The sequence below is a fragment of the Magallana gigas genome, chromosome 5, assembly GCF_963853765.1.
Source record: "Magallana gigas chromosome 5, xbMagGiga1.1, whole genome shotgun sequence".
Taxonomy (NCBI): domain Eukaryota; kingdom Metazoa; phylum Mollusca; class Bivalvia; order Ostreida; family Ostreidae; genus Magallana; species Magallana gigas.
Window position 1 is genome coordinate 4,822,353 of NC_088857.1, and position 23,415 is coordinate 4,845,767.

Consider the following 23,415-nt stretch of genomic DNA (forward strand, 5'->3'; position numbering starts at 1 on the left):
ATACATGTACATAAACAGTTGAATGCAAAGTTTTGGCAAACTACATGTAGATCGATCGGAAATTGATCCCTAAGAAGTTTGGGGTCCATTGAGAGGAGGGGTGGGTTCTGATTTATAAAAAAAAATGCCTTAAAAAGTTGCTAATTTTTGTTTCAATCCCAATATTCAATTCGTTAGTCATTCCAGAGCGGGACGGCTATTGTCTCTATATTATACTTTCCGGGTATTTGCCTATCAGTTTTTTTTTTCGGGAATAACAACTAGGTAAACATGCACTTTGAATATGATTAATGCATCATTATTTGTCTCTTTAAGCGTTGATTTTTGTCCTTTTCTCCACGGGGGCTCGGTTGTCAGATACTTAATTATATAGTAGTGCATATTTGTTCTTAAAACATTTAAATTGGTAATCTTATTTATGTATTTCTGTATAAAACATCTACAAAAAATACACCTTGTTAGCATAATTGAAACATGGTTTCGTTTAGTAAATTTTTTACTGCAATACATAGAAATACATAGATTACCAACTTCAAAGTCTCTGTGTTTTTCTCTTCATCATGCTGTCTTCAATGGATCGGGTTCGGTATACAAATAATAATGAAAATGAAAATAGCTCCTAAGACGTCGACGTGGGTAACACAAAACTAATGCGTAAATGTTATGTAGAAGCTAAATATCTTAACAATGGCAAGTACAGGACCCGAGAGTCCAATCAGGACTGATGAGATCAACGATTTCTTCACCTACATCGCCTCGGTAAGGACTCAAATGACAAAGTTTGGACACAGCAGGGATTTGCTAATGATTAATTAATGTTGATAAAACATCTTTTAAGTCTGGGATTCGGAAGGAGCGTAAGGTATAAAGTCTTAAAAGGACATTGTACATTAAAAATGAAGACAATCGCTTGCAAATAGCATGAATGCTTGTGTATATCAAATTTATCATTAGGGATTTTGAGCATGAATGCTTGTGTATATCAAATTTATCATTAGGGATTTTGAAACTCTCAGTGCGACTGAATCTTGACAGTGAGGCAGCAAAGTTAAGTTTATTATAGCTTAGTACCCCGTTATACAAATATGGTACCTAGGGTTTATTATGTGGAATCGTATTTTCCTCTTACAGATTGATTGGACAGAGAAATGGCTAATAGCCTTGGTTATGTTCCATTTTACTTGTTTCTTCTTGATTATTGTGACACGTAAAAGTGGATTACTTCAGGCCATCATATTTATTACTTTGCGTAAGTACCCATACATGTACTACCCTACATAAGTATGCACCATAAAAAGTTTATTGATCAGTTTAGTGCATCATTAGTTCATATATTTTCTTAATTTGAGTATTTAAGGCACGCATACTATAAAAACTTTTTGGACTAGTTTTGTGCATCATTAATTCATATATTTTATTAATTTGTGTAATTTATGAACTCGTACTATAAAAACTTCATTGACCAGTTTTGTGCATCATCAATACATATATTTTCTGAATGTGAGTAATTTAGAAACCAATGAATAGTTCTACAGTAAAAATTTCTTTAAAAACTATTACAACAATCCATCCCTTTAAAATAACACATTGGCTATACTTGTATCTTCAAATAAGTTTTTTCCTTTACCTCATCGTATCTTTTTCAGTTTTGTCTGTGTATTTTGCTGAAAACTTAAATGAATTGGCAGCTAAACATTGGCAGTAAGTGCGATTCATTAATATTACAAAAATCAAAAAGTTTTTTGCATAAGGGTACATCTCTTCTCTTTTAAAAATCAATATGATACTAATTACAATACAATTATAATGGTACATTCATTACTATCAAGAGTACATGCATGTATTTTTAGGGTGTTTACCAAGGAGCAATATTTTGACAGTGATGGTTTGTTCTTTTCAACGGTATATTCCACTCCAGTGCTCTTCAACTGCTTATTGTTGTTGGTAAGAGTTCTCTCCCCTCCTGTACTGATATATACATATAGTATGGAACCATTTTATATGGGTCAACATTTGTAAATTTTGGGGGAGTAAATATTGCCCAAATGTACATCCCCATTAGTATTGACATGCTTTACAAATATTCAGGGAAAATTACAATCCTATGGGATAGTTTTTGTGCAAAGAAAATTTTTTACATGTCTTGCTATTAATGCTGTCGATCCAAATTATTCAACATGTATTTTTGTCTTCTAGTTTATCTGGATGTCTAATTTGGGAGCAGCTGTTTCTGAAATGAGGCAAATGAAAATGAATGCCAGAAAAAAGGCAGAAGAAAAAAAGGAGAAGAAAGAAAACTAATATTAAATCAACCAAATACATATAACAACAAAGATACTCATTTTTGCATGCTACCCATGGATTAAATATTAACTGCCTTTTTCGCTTAGTGGTATAGAATCTACATTGTAAATAAGGAGGCAATCTCAGGTAGTAGGTCCTACAATCTCTTGGTTTGTGCCATAATAACCTTGTAGTTGAGTGCAATAAAATTTTAACGTCTTGAAATTGTCGTTGTCATTCAAAAACAATGTTTTGTTTGTAAGCATGTGAATGCAATCACTAATATTTTTTTTTGAAAAATGAGCGCCCGTTAGCAGGAGCCCCATACATTTGTTCCATGTCTTATTTCTCAGGTCTGGAATACATTTTTCTCCCCTTGGCCCTATCTAGCTCAATATCACCCACAGGGTGCCTTAATGAAGAGGCTGTACAATGACCCTGAATCAGTTTTAGATATGTTGAGGTAAAGAAACATCTCTGTAAAACCTTGGTCTGGACCAGATTTACTCTACCCTTGTCTCTGTCTGGCTCAGAGAGCATGGAGAAGGATTTTAATTTGGTTGTTTATTAATATTAATTGAACATTCATATTGACATAAATGTAGTGAATATACTACATATAATCTATTAATTTAAATTCCATTCCTATCGCATCACAAGCCAGTGGTTTGGATCTGGGCAATGGACACATTTCTAACTGTCTCTGCAATAGTCATGTAATAGTCACTGAAGTTACATAAAAGACATTTCATAGTCGTGTAATAGTCACTGAAATCACTTAGTAGATATTTCTAGCTGTCTCTGTAATAGTCATTGAAGTTCAGACGTAATAGGAAGTCTTGAAGATGGGACTGGTAGCCACGCTTCACCAGTTTACTAATCACTGAAAAATTAAAAAAAGGGTTAAAATAACAAGGCACTTCTCGCTTCCATTGATTACAGCAATTATAAAAGATGTTGATGTCCAGAAAAAAGGATTAGAATATTTTGATATTGCAGACACATTTCTATTTAAAGATTTTTATGTCTTGCATAAATTCTAAATACATGTAATTCTAAAAAATTGATACCTTTAAAAAGGAACACCGAGTACTGTTTAAAGTTTTGGAAGCACTTGAGCATTTGGTTGAAGTTTGCGTGAGACATTTCTCCAGTGGTTTTATCCCGTGTCCAATCAGCGGCCACTAAGAGAGTACGGAACTGTAAGATCAGTCCAAACATGTCCCGGATTATCTTCATCACCTTGGCCGCTTTTGTGTTCAACAGACATCTACAAAATCAGCAAATAGTATTATCACTATATGTACATGTACTACATGTATTTTACGCAAGACTCAGTACATGTACTTAAATTCAGGATTCCAACGTTTTGCAAATAAACCTTGAACACCAAATTTATATCATAGTTTCATTTTATTTTATATCTGTCTGAAAAATAATAGCGAGATTTTGAAAACCACGAGATGTGCTTCTCAGAATTCCCCGCTTTTAATTAGGAATGTACAGTATATCAGGAATAAGTGTACATGAATATCAATTTGTAACTAAAAGACTTAAACTTTGAAGCAAGTTTTTGGTAATAAAAAGGCAATAAATTGTTAGTAAGATATCTAGAAAATCCTGCAGACCTGAATATGGCACGGTTGAGGTAGTCATCATGAATTTTGATCAAGTCGTCCAGATTGTTTAGGTCCGTTTTCAGGGAAGCTTTAAACTCATTCCAGGTCACAAAAATAACTTGATGTGCAATGTAGCTTTGCATCACTCGAACAAAATGCTGCATCTCTTGTCTACAAAGATTTTAAAAAATATTTTTTTAATCTCAAAAGATTTTTCAATTTGCAACTTTTAGGGAGCCATATAATGAAACAGGTATAAATTTTGAATATTTATCAAAATGTTTATTAACTTTAAGTAATAAAGTCTTCAAAACTCCGAATTCAAAGCACTACATACCTGTACAGCTGCAGTCGTCTGAACTGAGAGGCATTTCCAGCTTTGTGAAGGAGAGCTGAAATATCAAGATCACATAAAATTAATGTGGTAACTTGGAAAAACATGTACCGGTAATAACACCCCCCCCCCCCAAAAAAAAATACTTGTATAAAATAATAACCTCCTCCACCTTCAAAATATTATCATCTTCATGCTTTGAAACACACAAGTTTTTGGAAAGTATGCACTGCATGTACCTGAGTTAGTTTACTACCTATAGTATATGATCAGAATCATTAATTTGCATTTCATGGTGTCCTTCTGTGCAATAACTCAATGAAGGACTCGAACCCACTACAGACACTGCATTTGATAGGGGACAAGGAAACAGTTGTACCGACACGAGAGATTACATGTGGAATGACTCAAAGCTATCAAATACTGTAGATTCCTAATTAAACAAGAGGAATTAATATCTGTGTGAAACCACGAGAAGTACCCATCGCGGATTTAAAAATTTTGCTTTCATTTTCTGCGAGTTGAGAACTATGAAAAAATAATACAAATGCTCCATATCTAAGACTTTATATTCTCGCGATTTGATACAAAATGGGGAAATCAGGGAATGAAGTACTTGTGTAAAATAAGGAATCTACAGTATCTCTGAGGGAACCAGGAATGGTTGTACTGACCTGCTCGCTTCAGTCGGTGCCACACGTCCTTCAGGACCCAGACGGTCTGCTTCTGTAGCAACATGAAGGAGAAGATCTGGTTGTATTTGTTGATGGACTCCTCTGTAATCACTGTGTTCACTGGCCACGCAACCTGATACACACACAGAAAACACATGGTTTACATAAATATCATGAAAGAGTATATAGAGAAATTTTGATATATTCCTTCCATTTCCCACTTCACTCTAAATGTATAGCTGTTGCATATTTGCATGTTAGAGTACATGAACACCACCAAAAATGATCAAAGGTGTTAGATTTAAAATTAAAAAAAAGGCCAACTAGTGGTATATTAATGTCACATATCTGAACAAAAGGTAAAACCCAGACTTTATGACAAAATATAACAATACTTACTAGGTATCGAAGTTCCAAACAGTCGAGAATGGATCTACCTAATAAAACAATAAAAAAAACAATAACTAAGATATTTTAATACTGTATCTCATTACCAATTTCTTCTCTTAAAGACTACCTGCAGTAATGATTCTTTCTGTACAATGTTTGATGTGATGAGACCACCCCCATCCTACCTGCTGGCGGGGTCAGCCCCGGAGGGTACTTGAAGGCAAAGCTGAGGTTCTCGGCCAGTTTCTCGTCCGTCTGAATGGAGGACTTGAGGGCTTTGGAGAGGGCACCATTAAGGAAGAGTGGGGTCAACATCTCCCGGGCGCTCAGGCTGCTGGATATCTGATATCATAGAGATAAAATTAAGTTATAAAATACTGTAAATTCTTAATTAAACACAAAGAATTATTATCAGCGTAAAATTGCAAGAAGCACATTTTGCGGATTTTAAAATCTCGCGATTATTTTTTTGACAGATGTAAACTATTTGGATTTGTGATAAAAATTTGGCATTCGCAATTTTATATTCTTGCTATTTGATGCAAAACCATTGATTTGTAGAGTTAAGTACCGTACTCGTGTAAAATAAGGAATCTACAGTTGGCTAAATGTATTGGCAAAACATTTAATTCACAAGGTTTTCATGAACCATAAATAGTTTCTTGCTGTGAACAAGTCCTTTAATGACTTGTATTTGTTTTATGAATATAAACATGCTTGATCGCAAAATTACTTGCCCAATAACTTAAGAACCAGTGTGTCACTTTCCATTAAACTCACCTTTTCAAACAACATATCGCTGAGTATCTGAGCAAAGTCACCGTTTTCCATTAGGAGGTAACGCCTGAGAGTCTTCAGGTGATCCATCAGGTGTAGCTCCACAAAGAAGTAGTTCAACAAAGTCTCATTCACCAGAGAGATCCTGCAATAAATTCACAGGGTCAGATGGTTTGCTGTGCAGAAATGATAAACAACCCTGAATACAGACCTCAAATATCGGCAAAAATGTTTTTCACCATCAAGTGTAAAATTATATAGAATATGATAACATTATATAGAGAACTTACTGCGAGACAAGTGGCTCCACCACAGACCTCTCCATGATTTCTGTCAGGGGGAGGTAATCATACACACCTACATCTGTCATTTGAGATATCCCATAATCCCCCAGTCCCCCATAAACCATTCCTGATGACATTGTTAGTAAATCAACGCAGGGAGGCTGACCTATTGGAAAAAAGTACAATGTTCTTACCTAACTTATCTAAATGTATCTAACATGATGATTTTTTCCAATATTTTTGCAATGTTATAAAACATTATAATGTTTCCCTGTCACATGTGCATGGTTAAAGAATCTATGTAATATTCAAGCATTCTACAACCAAACATGTATTTGTCATCCAACAAATAACATTTTTTTTCTGGCTCACAAGAAATATATGCAAAATGTTGGCCTCTGGTCATCGGTTTAATTCATTGCTAAATAGCCAAAATATATGTGTACTACCCTACAGATTTACAACAATATGGTTTAGTATGAATCAAGTACATGAAATGAAGCTCTTACAGCACATATCAAAGTTTTCTTCGTAAGGTACAGGTGTATACTTGATGGAAGATGTCCACTGAATTGGGGGAATATCTGGCTGATCTTCTGCTACTGTTAAAAGAAAAAAAAAGAAACTGTTGATTATGATAACTCTTAACAAAGTCAACAATACTGAACAATTTTATCTACCATTTACAGGCTCAATGCCCATTTTGACAACAATCTCTGTGTACCAGTACCTGTGATCAAAGGTGACCTCCATATTACGTCTGTTGAAAAACTTTCATTCTAGTAAACTTTAATGTGAGTGGTTAATGTACTGTGTTTTCAGGTTCAAAGTTTAACCCTTTTCTAACATTAAAAGTACAAAGATCTTGCGATCAAAACTGGCTTCTGCCCTGTGATTACACTGTGAGGATTCTGACCTTTGTTTATTCTTGGTCCATACAGCAATGCCTGTACTGTGGAGTCGGATGAGTGGCCGTGGATGTTCTGCTGCTTGAACTTCTCCAGTCGGAGCTGATCCACATCCACCCACTCGGACTCCCTAGTGGAGGACATCGTCTTGGAGAACTTAATCCCGGACCGCACGACCCCACTGCTGGCCTCAGACTCCCGAGTGGCGGACATGTGCTTACTCATCCGGATCCTGGGCTTGATTCCGTAGTCCTTGTAGTCAGACTCCAGGGAGGCGAAGATCTCCTCCGGTCTCTTCAGTCGGGGGATGTGGATCTGGAACTCCTGCTTGGACAGCTGACTGACGTGACCGTACAGGCTGGCCGGCTTCACCCGCCACACCTTCTCCTGGGTCTCTCTCGATATTCCTGACCCCTCTTGAACTTTACGTTTGGGGAAGCTGTCCTCCTTGGAAGCTGTTGATTCCTTGGAGGAGAACATGTCTTTGTTAGACTTCATATGAGGTTTGTATTCCTTGGCTACAGACTCTGTGGTTGCACTCATCTGGGTGGATAGCTTCACTCCTAACTTTGCCTTTTCTTCAGGCTCCGATTCTTTAGTAGCGTGGCGGTCCGACATCATGTGGATGTGTGGTCTGGTAGGCTCACTGACTGTAGTTTCTTTGGACGGATGATGTTCATGGAAGACATGGATGGCTGGTTTAGCTGGGAGTTCCTCACTTTCTAGATTCACTTTTCTTCCTCTCTGCAGCTCAGACCCAGTGTCTTCCAATTTTTCTGCCTTAATGCTGTTAAAATGAGAAAATCAATATTATGTAATACATACCATGAATAGACATATTGCATGTCAAACTGCAAACTATTGGTTTAAGACACCAAATTTTGTTTCATTGACCTTGACCTGACCTTGATAATCTCCTTGCCGCCCAGGCTGGGAGGTCCACTTCCTCCGGTTCTTCGACAGCAGGAATGATGGGGGCGGGCTTTGCTATCACTCTCCGCGCCCACATCGGTAAGTCCGATTCTTCTTTCTCTGATCTATCGACCTCCCACAATGCTCGGTCTATCTTTCTGCCCTGTTGTTATAGAATTAATAATGACAACATTTCCTATTAACTAATTTCTATGACATTGTTTTCAACAAGCTATACAATGATACAATGGAAATTTTCTTCTAGAAACTCTACAACTGTACCTGTAATTTTTTTCTACATGTGTGTTAGAATATTTCTTTCACTTTATCTGTTATATTGACTACTTTCATAGTAAAGTTTCAACAATACGTATGAAATTCTAAAAAAGTTTAACTTTCATTAATTTTCTTTAAGAATTTTTTTTACTTTCATCAATTTCCTTTAAGAATTTTTTCTTTTAGTCTACAATAGAACTTGATTAACCATATCAATATAATTCAGTTCTGCAATCTTCTTATGAGTGTATTCTACTGTAGTAAATCAGAAGGGTGTCTTACCTCTGGGTTGGCCTCCATTTCATCCCTCCATGCCTGCTCATCCTCTGACAGGAAGTCTTGTCTCGCTTGATCGAGCACCCCCCGTCGGATCTTCCACATGGCTCTCTCTTCTCTCAAGGTCGCCTCCTTTGTCAAGTTGGCATAGTAGTTGATGATCTCAGCTCTATGGAACAATAACTCTTCATTAGGAGAACTATAAACCTTTAGCTGGAGTTTCATGTTATAAAACTCTTCAAGGAAGACTCAGACAAGGACTTTATTTTTTGAGCTGTAAAAATTCACTTTCATGATTTATCTGTGCTTTTTTGTGCTACAAAGCATAGTACTACATGTATTGATTAATTATTATTCTTGGGGTTACTTATCTGATAATACTTATATCATATATATAAACTGGTCGAATTGAGGGGCTTCAACCATTACCTGGCCTCATCTTCCAGTTCTTTCTCTTTCTCTGTCATCTCTCTCTCCTGAATCATCAACATCTCCATCCTCTCTTTGTCTGTATTTTTTTCTTCCTCCACAGCATTGGATCGTCTCTGTAACAAACATCAACGATTTACACACAGAGATACTAGTGAGTTGTACAAACCAGGGCGACATTTTACAAAAGAACTTATGACTTGCGACCAAATTTATAAACGCTCATTAATAATAAGCAACCAATTGTTTTAACTTGATACTAATAAAACATACTTACAATAACTGAAATTTTTTATACAAATTGTTTTGTATACATTTTGTCAAACTGCATTGATTAAGGGAAGCGTTAGGGATCATTCTATAAACTGAAAAATTTACGACTTTTGTAAAACGCAGCCCAGAAACGTTGTCTCAGTTCCAAGCATGACAGAAATGGTTGGTATAAATGACATGCATGCTTTTTACCATGAGATCCATTTCCATTTGTTTCTTTAGAATGGTAAACTGCTCTCTTTTCTTGGCATCAGTTAGTGTTCGGTTTTTCAATATTGCTTCTGTGAAATATGACAAATCAAACATGTACAGTAAGTTAAACCTATAATGTTCTAGCAGCTCGCGGAATTGTTTGTGTTTGTGCTGAGCAAAGAAAAGAAACAAATATAAAATATTGATGTAGAAATTCCAACTTGCAAACTTGCCATGCATAACATCTATACAAACTGAAAATTTAATTTCAAAAATTAAAATAATCCTCTTCTTGTCTACTAATATACTTGAAATATTTGACAGCATTAAAAATTACATCCTCATGAACAAAAAACTTTGTGTATGAGAAGATAAACCTCCAGACACCGACCCTGTATTCGCTCCACTTCCTGTATGGCCGCTGCTTTGGCTCTCCTCATCAGATCGCGCTTCCTCTCCTTTGCCTGCTCTTCCTGTGCTTCTCTGTAAATACAGTAAATCCAAAACTCAATGAATACATGTCGAATACACCCTAGAATAAAAACTCAAAACAACTTAACATTCACATTCGGAAAGCACTGAAACATGAAATTTTAGGACAAGAGTTAAATAAATACCAAAACAAGCACTTGGCCATGTATTACATACTGCTGTACAGTAACTTTACAGGTGTGGTGGGCTTACCTGGACAAGGTGTGTTGTCTGGCAATCTGCTTCATCTTACTGATGTACATCTGACACTGGGTCATCGTGTGACGCAGCTCATCCTCCGAAAACGTGAGAGAGATTCGAGGAATATCCATCTCCTTTACTCGACACAGAAAATGCTGCAAGATGTAAATCACAATGTGTCACATATTTTTTTATTGAATCTGAATACAGGAGTGTCACCCCCATTTAAGAACATGTATTTACAGTAGAAACAGGTTGACAAACAAAAAAGAATGTTAAACCGATTTATTTTCTTTGAATTAAAAACCATGAATACTAAAAATAGGCAATATATAATACCAAGGTGAAAAAAAAAAACAACCTATGTATCCTAAATAAATGACCATGACATTTTCCAAAGAACTAAATATTTAATTTTTTCATAGTTTTGTTGATTTCCTTGACGTTTATATACCCAAGAAAGATAACTCTTGATACATACACCCGGTGAGCAGGCCCTGAGAAGGTTAAGGGACTTTCCACAGATAAAAATATCACTGGCTAAATTATGGAGAAATCCCGGAACAAACTCCACATCGTTGTCCGTCATCGTATAGCTGTGACTCCAGTAGTGCTTGTCTGAAACAGTCAAGTTTTACAATAAATGAAAATCATATGAGAATCATAGAAGAAGGGTTTCTGATAAAAAGATCTTCTATGTTGTGTCAGGAACAGACTATTTGAAACATAGCACAGCTTCTTGTGTTCTAAACATAAAAAGCTCAAGTACGGTATATCTCCTAAAATAAATAACCACTTATAGAGAATTTTTAAAAAGGATATGATTCCGGAAGGGTTGTGACATATTAAAACTAGTGAGCGTTAGCTACCGATCTTACCTCTGAATCGCAGATAGTCATCATTGACTGTGATCATAAACTCCCCGTAAATGTCGTTAAGAACTCCATGATAAACCCACTCCTTTACAAACCTAGTCAGCGAAAAACTCTCATAATACAGAAACTTATTGAAAGACATGTTCAGTATATAAAGTAGTTTTCTCCTCCATGAAAATGATATAAACTATTATCTTAATTTTAACATAAAGACTGATTCAGCCATCTTACAGGTTGTAGGGTCCACAGGAAGTCTGTAAGATGGAGAGCATCATGGGATAGTTGTCTGTGTTTATGGACTCGGTCGTCTCTTGGTACAAATAACTCAACAATTCCACGCCCTGTCACAAATCACAATATCAACCGCGGTAAGACACAGCTCAAGTAATTACCACTCAGAACTTATTATACAGCATTTCTCTAGGATTATTTACCTTTGGAAATTGTTCCAGTTGATGCATTCCAACAGGTTGCTCACCGCGACACAGAGTGGACAAATATCTAAACAAAAAGGATCATAAGAAAAACATGTAATTTTGAATAATGAAAGCATTAGGGAATATCAATAGCTATCTACACATGAAATAAAGCTTACTTCATTTGACTGAAGAGATTGTGACATAGGAACTTGAGATGGAGTATGCTGAGACTGCCGCTGATAGAGAGGACCACAGCTGTGTAGTGGTGTAGCACGCGATTCAGGGCCACCAAAAACGCCTGGAATATCAGCCCACCGTTATACAGAGCACTGGAGGCACAGAAAGCCCGCAAACGACAGTATCGTGTTCCACAGTCGATAAAGTCATAGACCAGATTCTGGAATGCCTCTGGTGTAAGTCCATGAAGTTCACACCCATCTCCAAGACGAAAAGTTTGTAGCTCCTGAAAACAACCACATAATTGTTGAGTAATCAAAACCTCCAATAGCTTAATAATTCTTATGGTCAAGTTAAGAAGGAACATTTAAATTTATTGTTATTGCCTAAGAGACAACCCCTCCAATCCATTTTTAATGTCTTACTTCCAGGTATCTGTTTGGATATCAGATTTGTCTGATTACCAGATATTTACTGATTTGACAAATCTACCTCTGTATACAGGGAAATATTTGCCCGACTTTATCTTCCCCCCGATTTGCTTGTTGTCAGTGGGGTTTAAGCCTTAGCAAACTTCAATGTCTCAAATTATCTCTTTAAACACAACTGTATCTGGGCCAATTCAAGACGGGGCGAAACTGTTTGCATGAGTTGAAGGCAAAAATAACCCTGTATACAGTATTACAGTATTTTAAGGTGAATGGTCTCTATTTGAACTCATTACTTGCAGTTTTAGTTTCCATTTTTGGGGGGTCTAGGGTGGTTGCTTAAATGGGGCATTTTCAAAGCTTGACCAAGGTGTGAGGGGAAACCAATACAATTACCGGTAGTACGTACCTTGTTGATGACAAATAGGTGTGAGGGGATGCCAATCATCAGGTGTAGGAGGTCCTGTGTGACCTGCCCCGGGGTGAACCTCCTAATGAGGGGTGGCTGGAGATCAGGGGAAAACACACACAGTTCCCGACGCTTCATGTGGCACCACTCCTGGACCCCGCGTGGTCCTAGCTCTGTCATGTAGGGCCTCTCAGTGGGACCGCGCCTAATGACAAAATAATGTTTACAAATTTTTTTCATCAATTAACCTTTACATTAATAGAGTTTCATTAGTATTTTTGACATCAATTTTTTGAATTTAGTGAAATCACAGTTTCAAGTACCGGTATATGTAAATTTTTGGCCAATGATCCTGCCAATACAGTATTGTATCAGATATAACACTTCAATGAACATTTTATTCATAGGTCAACCTAACAACAACATCCATGAAAACTGTTATTCAACACATAATGAAAATCCAGAGTATCTTATTATCATTACTTTTCTATTTAACAAATTCATTTATCTTCAAATAAAGAATATTTTTCTAGATATGTAACTCATTGAACCACATCAATCGAATAAAATTAGACAGTGTCAATTTACCTTCCCCGCTTGTCCCAGGTGAAGAACTGACTTTGTGATATGTTCAGACACTCATCCCAGTGAGTGGTACTCGGTCGTAGCTGGACATTAGATATAAAACCGCTGGATGTCACTGAGATATCAAGAGTGTCTGGTAATGGCTGTCTCTCTCTTCGTCGTGGAATGTGTATCTCAAATATTCTAAAGACACAATCAGTACAAATAAAATATATCTACATGTATATCACTATTGATGTATGAAAACATACATTCAAATGACATCAAATGAAAATCTGAGAAATCAGTTTTGGTTGCTTCCTTACACTAAGTTACTTTTTGTTGGTAAATTCATGTAAATATGTCTTAAAATCAACTGACCCACTTTCAGGAAAATCTGGCAATTCTAGTTTGTCATTCAAAGCAATTGGCTTTGGTTGAGCCAATCCCCCAAATAGTGAGCCCTTGGATGAAATGTCCATATCATCAGATAGAGAACTATCCTAGAACACAAATATAGCCAAGTAAAATACTGTCTGCATCTAGTTTTTCAAATAAGAATTTGAATGAGAATTTAATAAGAATTTGAATGAGAATTTAAATAAGAATTAGAGAGAGAGAAGAGAGAGAGAGAGAGAGAGAGAGAGAGAGAGAGAGAGAGAGAGAGTGTGTGTGTGTTAAAAAAATACCATTGATAAATATCCCAGGTCTGTTAGTGGTTCTCCTTCAAACAAACTCCTAAAATAAAAGAGTTATCACATAAATAATTTTAAAAACAACTAGCAGAGAAGTGGATTAATTTGCCAACAAATCATCCATATTTTTAACAAAGTGCAAAAACAAATCATCAACTGGCCAAGATTTGCAATAGAAAGAGGGAGAGAGGATAGAGAATCTCTACCTTGGATAATGCATGTAGTGGGGGGAGTCAGGCCTGTAGGTCACAGTGTCTCTGTACAGCGACGGACCTTGAGGCAGAACATGGCTGTCATTCTGTTCATTAGAATAAGAATAATCACTTCTTATGGTTCTCATTATTCACTTTTCTCTTTTCAGATTAAGAAACTTTATTGGCTTGCATTATCTATTTTTACTTTCATTATGGGATTTAAAAAAGGAAAGTTATTTCCTAATGCTGCTGTGGTTGCAATGATGATAATACAAAAACTTGACACTTCAAACTCTACACATTAGGCACACACCTTGAGAATGAATTACTGTGGAATCATTAGATTTCGTGGTGGCTCAATTTTCGTGGAATTCGTGGGTACCTCTCATCCACGAATTAACATCCTCCACAAATTAATAAATTAGGGTAATAAAGTGATATTTTCTTTGTAGGTTTTATAGAATACACGAAATTACGTCCCCACGAACCTGTAAAATTTAAGTAATCCACGAAAATTGGCCCCCACGAAATTTAATGATTCCACAGTATTTGACCAGCTTCTGAACATAATTGGTTGATGAAGCATTTTTTCCATTCATAAACTGTATGTAACTGAACACAATATGCATCACCTTTTTGTTGTACACAACAACTGGGAGATACTGATCCCCATGTCCAATGGTCTGTGTGGGCCGCTTCATGGAAGTGTCAGCAAGCAGAAGTAAAATTGTCAAAATGGAGTCCATGTCCGATAAGTCCACGTCTTTATCTATGGAAAGATTGATACATAACTCACAAAACTATAAGTTGACTGTAAATCTCATAATAAAATACACACAAAAAATTCTAGCTGTTGAATCTGTTGATAGATTAAAAAGCGAAAATAAAATTACACATACATATCCTCATGTAATAACAATGTCAAATAAAAACAAAACTGTAGTGCAGATTATCAAGAAGTTTTCTACTTTCATATCATTTACTGCACTTCAAATAATTTACTGATTGTAGCAATAATAGGGATGTCAGTGAAGACTTTTCATACTGAAATGATAGTGAAAATGAAAGATAAAAAAAAAAATTGAACCATTCTTAAGGTTAGCGAAAAGTTCCTCCAATCTGTCGGCTTTGTCGAACTGTCGTTCTCTGCGTAGATCATGTATGTACTCATACAGCCACAGTTCAGGAGTCATGGAATGAAACATGTCAAGTCTTTCACTGGAATTAATAAGGCCATTGTTTATTCTCTGTATATCAAATCTCTGCATATTTTCAAACGTAAATATAAGTAATAAACAGCAATGTTAAAAAGTTCATTGGGATATGAACTTGGTTGCATGTGATCAAATCTTCTGAGAAGCACTTCGGGCTTCACAGAATTTGATCATTTGACCAACCAAGTTCATATCCCAATGAACTTTTTTAATTGATGTTTATTTCTTAAATAAACAGACATTATTAGTAGTGTTCTTACTCGTTCTTGAGATCTCCCAGATGATACTCAAACAGAATGTCATAGAGAGTTCTGACAGCCTTACGCTGGACATTGGACCTGGAGGTCTTTGGTCTGTGTACTGATAATTTGTGATCGTCCCTAGCACAGTGGAGAGTACACAGGTGTTTAAACAACTCTGTGATGCTGTTTCCACACGATTCTGCGGTGCCTGTCCACGCCATACTGATTCTTTCAAGAATGATGCTTACATTTTTGTTTTACTAATTCCTTACAAATATCAACAATATAGTTCATAATATCGTCTTCCTGTATGAGCTGATTTATGTGAACATTGCAAAGAATTGATCTGCTCGGTCTTGTCATAATTTCAAATAAAATTCATCAAACTTTACATTCATTACATAATCCTTGGGAAAGAATATTTAAGATATCCATACAGAACTATTAATTAGTTCCAACAAAACAATGGAAATGATCCATAATAATTATTAAAATATTGCTGTGAATAACTTTTTTCCGTTCGAGTTAAAGTTTGTTTACCGCTGAAATATAGAATTTTCCGAATACCGATCCCGAATCAAGCTGTTTTTCCAAACCCGAACTGACACTTGATTCAACGGTTCTCCTCTATGCATGTGAGATTTCAGCGGAGTTTCGAAGCATTAACTTACATATATACTTATAGTATAATAAACAGTTCCTATTAAACACTTTCTTCTATGATATACGAAGACACAAACTGGGATATGGAAATAGGTTATGTAAAATTATACATGTAACGTTATATGTACCGGCTTTTTAAGGACGTTGGGTCCTGCGACTTGAAGTTTTTTTTCTAAAAATTCAAAACAAAATTTTGGGGTCTATATGCTTGTTTCGATGCTACGGTTAATAAATTTGACCTTTCTGTACTGAAAGTGCAAATTGCACTTGAATCACTTTTCCCTCTATAATTTTTCATCGGAATGAACCATGGCATCAGCTACAAATTTATACTATTCAAAATAAATAAAATTTGAAACAACACAAAGATTTTGACCTTTTTGCATTGACATAACGCTATTTTTAGCCATTGAAAAGTCTAAAACTTTTTCTCAAATTATAATAGACATGTCAATTTAGAAAATTAAACCAAAAGTATGGGTCTATGATGTAAAATTTGAGGTATGGCAAGAAATAAGCTAATTTTAAGCAAAATTTGAAGTTCAATTTTCTTGTTTTTTTTTTTTTAAATGAAATATCAGTTTAATATGCCAATATACATGTATGTCGATACAAACATTGAAATATTGTTAAAATATGTGTTTTGAAACAACTCGAAGATATCTGAAAATTTGATATGCACGGAAAATAAGGAAGGTAAAATTATGGTACTCTAAAACAAAATGTTAATTTTCTTCTTAAAAACCTTCCGCCTCAAAATATAGTCCCTTACTAAACTCGGTAAATATGTAGTTTACCCTTAATTATTTTATTCAATATAGTTTATTTAAGGAATGAATTCAATAGTTTTTAGTTTTATACGATATAAAATGGTTTGGGGCAGTTTACGCTTTATAAACCGCAAAGCGGTTTATAAAAAAGCGTAAACTGTTCCAAATCATTTTATATCGTATAAAACTAAAAAATATTGAATTCATTCCTTATAATTTAATTTATTTGCTATCAATTGTTGATAAAAACGGTCATTTGATCTATAAAATGACATCAAATTGTACAAAATTCAAACATAACGTCAGGCGGATTGATACGTTTTTGACGTAAGTCTTACTATGACGTAGGTAACATTCTTTATACGATATAAAATCAACTTTTCAACCAATCAGAAAACGTGTTACAACCAGAATTAAATTATTAGGCATTGTAAAATATGAATTAACAAGTGATGCATAATTTTCAGACTAGAAGTGACCCAAAATGGATGCCCAAAAACAAAGGAACGAACCTCTTTAAATATTCATACAATATATATAGGAGAAATGAACAATTATAGTTGGCTAACTTGTGTCTTTTACTAATTAACAATTTTTAATTGCCAATGAGTCCATGACTATAATTAGTCACGGACTCATTGGCAATAAAAAATTGTTAATTAGTAAAAGACACTTGTAAATAGATTTTGCTTATCACGACACACTGATTGCATTTCTGTTACCAACAACGTGTTGCTGATGTGAAATGGCCAGTGAATATTGTAAAAACAGTTAGACCAGTTTGTACAGAAATGGAACGGCCAAGTAACTGAATTCTTAAGAGTATTTTGTTGTACTTACTTCTTTCACGAAAACTATCGGGGGCCCGCCCCTCCCCTCCCCTCCCCGCACTGTTTGGCGCAGGAAAGATTTTTCTTAACTATACATATAACAAAATGAATGAACATGGAGTTTCCCCCCACCCTTTTATTGGATCATGTAAAAATGGAATTGGAAATAAGGAAATAAACAGTAAAATTGAAGTTAAATGTAGACTTCGCACCCCCTCCCCACGGACTAGGATTTAGAAAGTAGCATTGTTTTTTTGTTTTTGTTTTTGTTTTTTTGGCTTGTAAAGTTAAAAAACGATGCTACGTGCCTCTTTAGAATATCTAAGCATAACTTGCCAATATCAATGTATCTTTAAAAATAAGCATTAAAAACAGTGTAATTCAGTTGAAGCAAATTTAGTTTTGTTGAACAATAGCTTTCAGTTACTAGTAATTAAAAAACATACGAAAGACGGTGTCATCGAAAGATGCATGATAAATGTAAAAATGAAAAGAGTGAAAAATTGAAAACGACTTTAAAATAAGATATTTTTAAAACCATACCATGTACAATCTATTACTCTTGCGACAATGGACAAAACAATTGTTCAAATTCTCTGGTACACATTAATTAAAACGTTTTCAATTGGTTTGTTTGATAATTATATTCCAGTGGGCCTACCAGCGTATATAACCCATCAATATCAAATACACCTGTCGTTCGATGACCTCTTCCAATAGCATAACATGGACATATCAAGGCATAATGCTGACTCATGCCACTGCACTGATATATCAGAGGACAGATTGGACAATATAAGACGGGTACACGAACAGGTCACAATCCATGAACCGGCCATCAGATACACGCATAATGATTGGTAACTCTCATGCTATGACATCACATGACGTCACAGCATCACGCATGCAAAAGAGATGATACGTAATGTTAAATCATAAACGAGGCACTCGCCTCGTTTTGATTACTTCATTTAGTACGTAGAAATCTACTGGCAAATTGAACTGTACGGGCTAACCAATCAGATTTGCTAAATATCGGACTGAAATATAAGACAAAAACTTGAAAACGAAGGGACTATAAAAGACGTTTAGTGTGGTGATACATCATTCAGATAGCAGGAATACTACGGAAGATGAAGGTAATTTGTGTGTACGCATGAGGACTCGCGATACGATTTCATGTATGAAAAGGAAATTAAATATTTGAAAGTGAACACTTTTAAATGGGCGAAAAAGTAAATTTTGAAACACCTTAACAAAAGGGATAGTTGGTCTAGATTTCCTTGAGAAAAGCTCTGTGGTCCCAAGGGTATAAGAAAATATTTATACAAATTTTAAAGCTAAAATATATGATTTTTTTCAGTTTCTAGCTTAAAAATCATATCTGAAAATTCTTTTTTACTTATAGTTTTGTGTTCAGTATTGTATTTTTATGATTCTGTGTTTAGGTTGTAAAAGTTTTGTCGCTATTGGTCGTTGTGTGTGGCGCCAGTGCCCAGCAGTATCTGTCAGGCGGCCTCATGTCCACACCTTACGTTAGCTTTGACGGTTTAGGGTCGTTAGCAGGAGGGTCTAGATTTGGACAAGGGTGGATGGGACTCGGAGACTTGTCTACAAACAGTATCATGTCAGGATTTGGACCTCCTCCATCACTCATCGGTGGAGGATTCGGGCAGAGTATGTTTGGCGGTTTTGGCGAGGCTTTTCCAATGGTATCCGGAGGAATAGGGCAACTTGGTGGCTTTCAGGGGATCAACACGATTGGAGGAGTGAGTGGTGGTGTAACTGTTGTAGGGGGTATGGAGGGAGGGAGGCTACCCTTTGGGTCCTTCATAGGGCCTGAACCAGGTTTCCTCCAGGGTAACAACGACTTTGGCGGACCTGCTGGCGATTCCGGATTTTCCCGAGGCGATATCTCCTGGGGAAGTGATGGAGTCGATCCCGGATTTTCTAGTGGTGGATCTGGATCTTGGGGAGGACCAACTATGGGTTCTGGATTTTCTAGTGGCGGATCTGGATCTTGGGGAGGACCAACTATGGGTTCTGGATTCTCTAGTGGCGGATCTGGATCTTGGGGACAAAGTGTAGATCCCGGATTTTCCTTTGGCGCATCTAATTCTTGGTCAAGCGGCGTCGGAATGAACTCTGGATTTTCCGGTGGATCCTCGAACTCGTGGTCACAAGGCTCCTCTTCATCATCACCAATTTATTGATCAGCATTGTTGGCGTTTGTTGAATTGTTTCGTTTTTAATAAATTGTAAACAATAAAAACTATTTATCTGTCCAATATACTCTTATTTTATTCTTGAAGTTTTCTCATGTGGCATGGTCACGATTTTGGTGAAATTTTCTTCTTTTTTTATTGTTTACGATGTTTTAGTAATGCACTTGTAATGATCAATCAAAATTTAAGTGTCAATTGTAGAGTTCTAAGCAAGATACAGAGCTCACAATTCTTTGTTATTGAAACAAAGCCCGTGCCATGCTTTTTTTTTAAACATTAGTTCAATTAACCCGGTAAAAGTTCTTTTTCAAGCAGAATTTTCTATCTGCTAAATTAGTTTTGAACATAGATATACAGTTTCTGGCGTTTGTCACATTCATTTTAAGACTAAACTTGAAATTTTCTTTTTAACACCCAAAATTTAAAAAAGAATTGTGAGTTCTGTATCTCTCTTATAACTCGACGACTGAAGCTTAATTTTGGTTGACTATCAGAATGCCTTACTGAAGCATTGTAAACATTAAAAAACGGGAAAATGAGTTTTGAACAAAATCGTGACAAAAGTCAACCAAAATTTGAGTGTCAGTCGTCGAGATATAAGCGAAATACAGAGCTCACAGTTCTTTCCTGTATGTAAACAAAGCTTAGGTCATGTTTTTGTTTCTGAATGATGAAAAGAAATTCCAGGTTTACATGCACCTAAAATGTTATTTAGATATATTTACATTGTCCAGTGTCTTTGACTGTGATAACACTATCTATCGATTTTGTACTATATAACCCATAATACAAATGACGCCAAATTGAGGCGCCAGCGGGGTTTGCTTATTTATATTTAAATATTTAATCCTACGATGGCTTTAAATTATATAAATATAAGAAATAAGGAATCATTCTTTGAATATTATGAGGTGATAATTTCGGTCGGGGCATGATCAAATCTATCATAAAGCCCTTCGGGCTTTATTGGATTTGATCAAGCCCCGACCGAAATTATCACCTCATAATACTCAAAAATGATTCCTTATTCCTTATTTAAAACGGATAAGCAGACATATAAATCAGCTAGAAAAGAAAAAATACCGGTGTATCGAACCAATGTAAACAAAAACATGGCACGAGCTCTGTTTACATAACAAGGAGTTTTGAGCTCTGTATCTTGCTTTTAACTCGATGATTGGTTGACCATTAGAAATGCCTTTAATACTAAAGCATTGTATAAAAGCAAAATAGAAAAATGAAATTCGACCAAAATCGTGACCATGCCACGTTAAGGTGGTATAACACATCATCACAAAATGGCCGACCTCTGATCGAAACGGCTTTTCGAATTCGTTTTATCGAAAGAATTTCCTAACTTACTCCATAGCTGAGTGGATAACGTGTCGGCCTTGTGATCCGTACATCCCGAATTCGAATCCTGCAGGGGCTTTTGTTTTTACTTACTAAATTGAATTTTGTTGGATATTCATTTTTTATCCCCAAACTGCAAATTTTCGATTATTTAACATATTTACAGTTTATTTATCAGTTCATCAAATAATTTACTATTGATTTGAGTGAATTTTTCCAGGTGTGTTATTCCACCTTGATGATATTATATAAAATGTTTTCTAGGAAGGACATGACCTTTGCGCGGAAATAATTATTCTGCAATTATCGCCGACATTAAACCGTTGCATAATATGTTTTATTAAAAGAATACGGATAGTGGCAACAATTTATCGTGTAATCATGCATCAAAAACACGTGTCAAGATATCATACAGGTATATATTCATGTAAAACCAGAAGAAGATGGGTGTATAAGGCATGTGAAATGTCTATCTAAGGACGGATAAAATATTGTAAAATTAAGATATTAGCAAATCTGATCATAGAAAAATCACTTAAAACATTGTATATTCAACATAACATCAATTTGTAACCCTGAAAAACATGAATGTTCAATACTTGAATTATGTTGATTTAAACTGGGTATGCGTATCAAAGCCCCCAAATAGTGGTGTTTGGTTTTTTTAAGAACTTCAACGCCCTCTTTTTTTTAAATCGGGCTTGTGCTCCATATTTTTATCATTTGTATCCCAACACAATTGAACTTTTTAGAGAAATAAAATAAGTCATAGAAATTAAAAGAATAAGAGCAATGACAAATATCCATCCTTAAATCGTTCATCAAAAGACACGTGTCGAGTTATACCGTATGTTAAGCATAGAACTGGGAAAAGACGATTTCATAACTTTTAGACTCTAATCTGTATAGGAGATGAATATGCAGCCACGCTCTTAGACTCAATAGTTACTTCATCAAATATTTAATTGCAGAAAGAAATTCCTTAGATAGGTAATTTTTTATTTAATTATTTTTTTCTACAATGCATTCGTCGCTCCCTTTTAATCCGCATGATTCACAAAAAAAGAAGATTTTATTGTTAAAATAATGCAAATAGTATCAATGAACTTTGACAATGACAATGAACTTTATTCTCATAACTGAATTTACAGTGTAGAGAAAACCACTGTACAATGTAACCATGTTCCTCCTATACATGTATTATTGTGGATATGTACAATACTGTAGAGTATTGAGGAACATTTAAATGGGCTTGGTCACGATTTTGGTCAAAAATTATTTTTCCGATTTTAGTATCTACGATGCTTCAGAAAGGCATTTTAAATAGTCAACCGAAATTTGAGTGTCATTTGTTGAGTTATAAGCGAGTTACAGAGCATGGAATTCTTCGTTATGTAAACAAAGCATTTGTTCACATTTTGAACGTTGAAATAAAAATTTCAGTTTTAAACCTAAAACAAATGTGTGAAACGTTAGGAACTGTTTATCTATGATTAAGATAAATAAAAAGATAGACAAATAAGCTCTAAAAGGATTTTTTACTAGTATATTGAACCTATGTAAACAAAAACAGGTCACGAGCCTTGTTTACATGACAAAGAATTATGAGCCCTGTATCTTGCTTATAACTCTACGAATGACTCCCAAATTTTATTTGTAATGATCATTCGAAATGCATTTCTAAAGCATGGTAAATAATAAAAACATAAAAATAGAATTTGATCAAAATCGTGACCATGCCCCTTTAATATACTGGCTAACCGTGAAGTACTAATGCACAAATACGTGCATTGTAATAATCAGATATATATTAAAACTTCCCTGCCTTTCTTCTCTGTGTCATTGACGTTACGTGGGAGGGGGTGTAGAATTGGGGACAGGGAAGGGGAATCGAGGGGGGTCCCGATCAAAACGAGAATAGCATGAGTTATCCCAACACATAGATAAGCAACTAAGTATTTGGTGTTTTCCTGCATTTTTATTCTTGAAGACAACAGTTACTTATATTGTTAGACAGGCTTAACAAAGGACAGCATTGAATGCATTGCAAGCAGAAAG

At 35.5% G+C, this 23,415-nt stretch overlaps 3 protein-coding genes across 3 annotated transcripts; 2 read left to right on the plus strand and 1 right to left on the minus strand.

Annotated features, from left to right (window-relative positions):
- The first annotated feature begins 592 nt into the window (after window positions 1-592).
- LOC105323248 (transmembrane protein 18) lies at window positions 593-2,508 on the plus strand. The gene is made up of 5 exons (XM_034449466.2): window positions 593-759; window positions 1,132-1,249; window positions 1,647-1,701; window positions 1,851-1,944; window positions 2,197-2,508. The coding sequence occupies exons 1-5, from the start codon at window positions 688-690 to the stop codon at window positions 2,299-2,301; spliced, it is 444 nt and encodes a 147-aa protein (XP_034305357.2). The 5' UTR covers window positions 593-687; the 3' UTR covers window positions 2,302-2,508.
- A 324-nt stretch (window positions 2,509-2,832) lies between these two features.
- On the minus strand, window positions 2,833-16,072 carry LOC105323247 (gamma-tubulin complex component 6). The gene is made up of 30 exons (XM_034449473.2): window positions 15,535-16,072; window positions 15,148-15,278; window positions 14,693-14,829; window positions 14,073-14,164; window positions 13,861-13,909; window positions 13,553-13,674; window positions 13,196-13,375; window positions 12,608-12,812; window positions 11,770-12,056; window positions 11,609-11,675; window positions 11,406-11,515; window positions 11,178-11,269; window positions 10,781-10,917; window positions 10,312-10,454; window positions 10,019-10,110; window positions 9,628-9,716; window positions 9,163-9,278; window positions 8,740-8,902; window positions 8,175-8,344; window positions 7,278-8,056; window positions 6,871-6,963; window positions 6,368-6,527; window positions 6,081-6,222; window positions 5,486-5,642; window positions 5,310-5,347; window positions 4,911-5,043; window positions 4,240-4,294; window positions 3,912-4,073; window positions 3,354-3,553; window positions 2,833-3,166 (listed from the first exon to the last, which is right to left on the minus strand). Exons 1-30 carry the CDS (start codon window positions 15,735-15,737, stop codon window positions 3,075-3,077), a joined length of 4,596 nt encoding a protein of 1,531 aa, XP_034305364.2. The 5' UTR covers window positions 15,738-16,072; the 3' UTR covers window positions 2,833-3,074.
- A 2,692-nt stretch (window positions 16,073-18,764) lies between these two features.
- On the plus strand, window positions 18,765-20,067 carry LOC105323246 (loricrin). Its single transcript, XM_034449478.2, has 2 exons — window positions 18,765-18,918; window positions 19,228-20,067. The coding sequence occupies exons 1-2, from the start codon at window positions 18,913-18,915 to the stop codon at window positions 19,990-19,992; spliced, it is 771 nt and encodes a 256-aa protein (XP_034305369.1). The 5' UTR covers window positions 18,765-18,912; the 3' UTR covers window positions 19,993-20,067.
- The last annotated feature ends 3,348 nt before the right edge of the window (window positions 20,068-23,415 follow it).

Coding starts and splice junctions, on each gene's coding strand:
- LOC105323248 (XM_034449466.2), top strand. CDS start 688: ATGGCAAGTACAGGACCCGAGAGTCCAATCAGGACTGATGAGATCAAC. Junction 760..1,131: donor TCTTCACCTACATCGCCTCG/GTAAGGACTCAA, acceptor TTCCTCTTACAG/ATTGATTGGACAGAGAAATG. Junction 1,945..2,196: donor TCAACTGCTTATTGTTGTTG/GTAAGAGTTCTC, acceptor TTTGTCTTCTAG/TTTATCTGGATGTCTAATTT.
- LOC105323247 (XM_034449473.2), bottom strand. CDS start 15,737: ATGGCGTGGACAGGCACCGCAGAATCGTGTGGAAACAGCATCACAGAG. Junction 6,964..7,277: donor TGGACCAAGAATAAACAAAG/GTCAGAATCCTC, acceptor TTCTTTTAACAG/TAGCAGAAGATCAGCCAGAT. Junction 4,074..4,239: donor AGACGACTGCAGCTGTACAG/GTATGTAGTGCT, acceptor AAATCTTTGTAG/ACAAGAGATGCAGCATTTTG.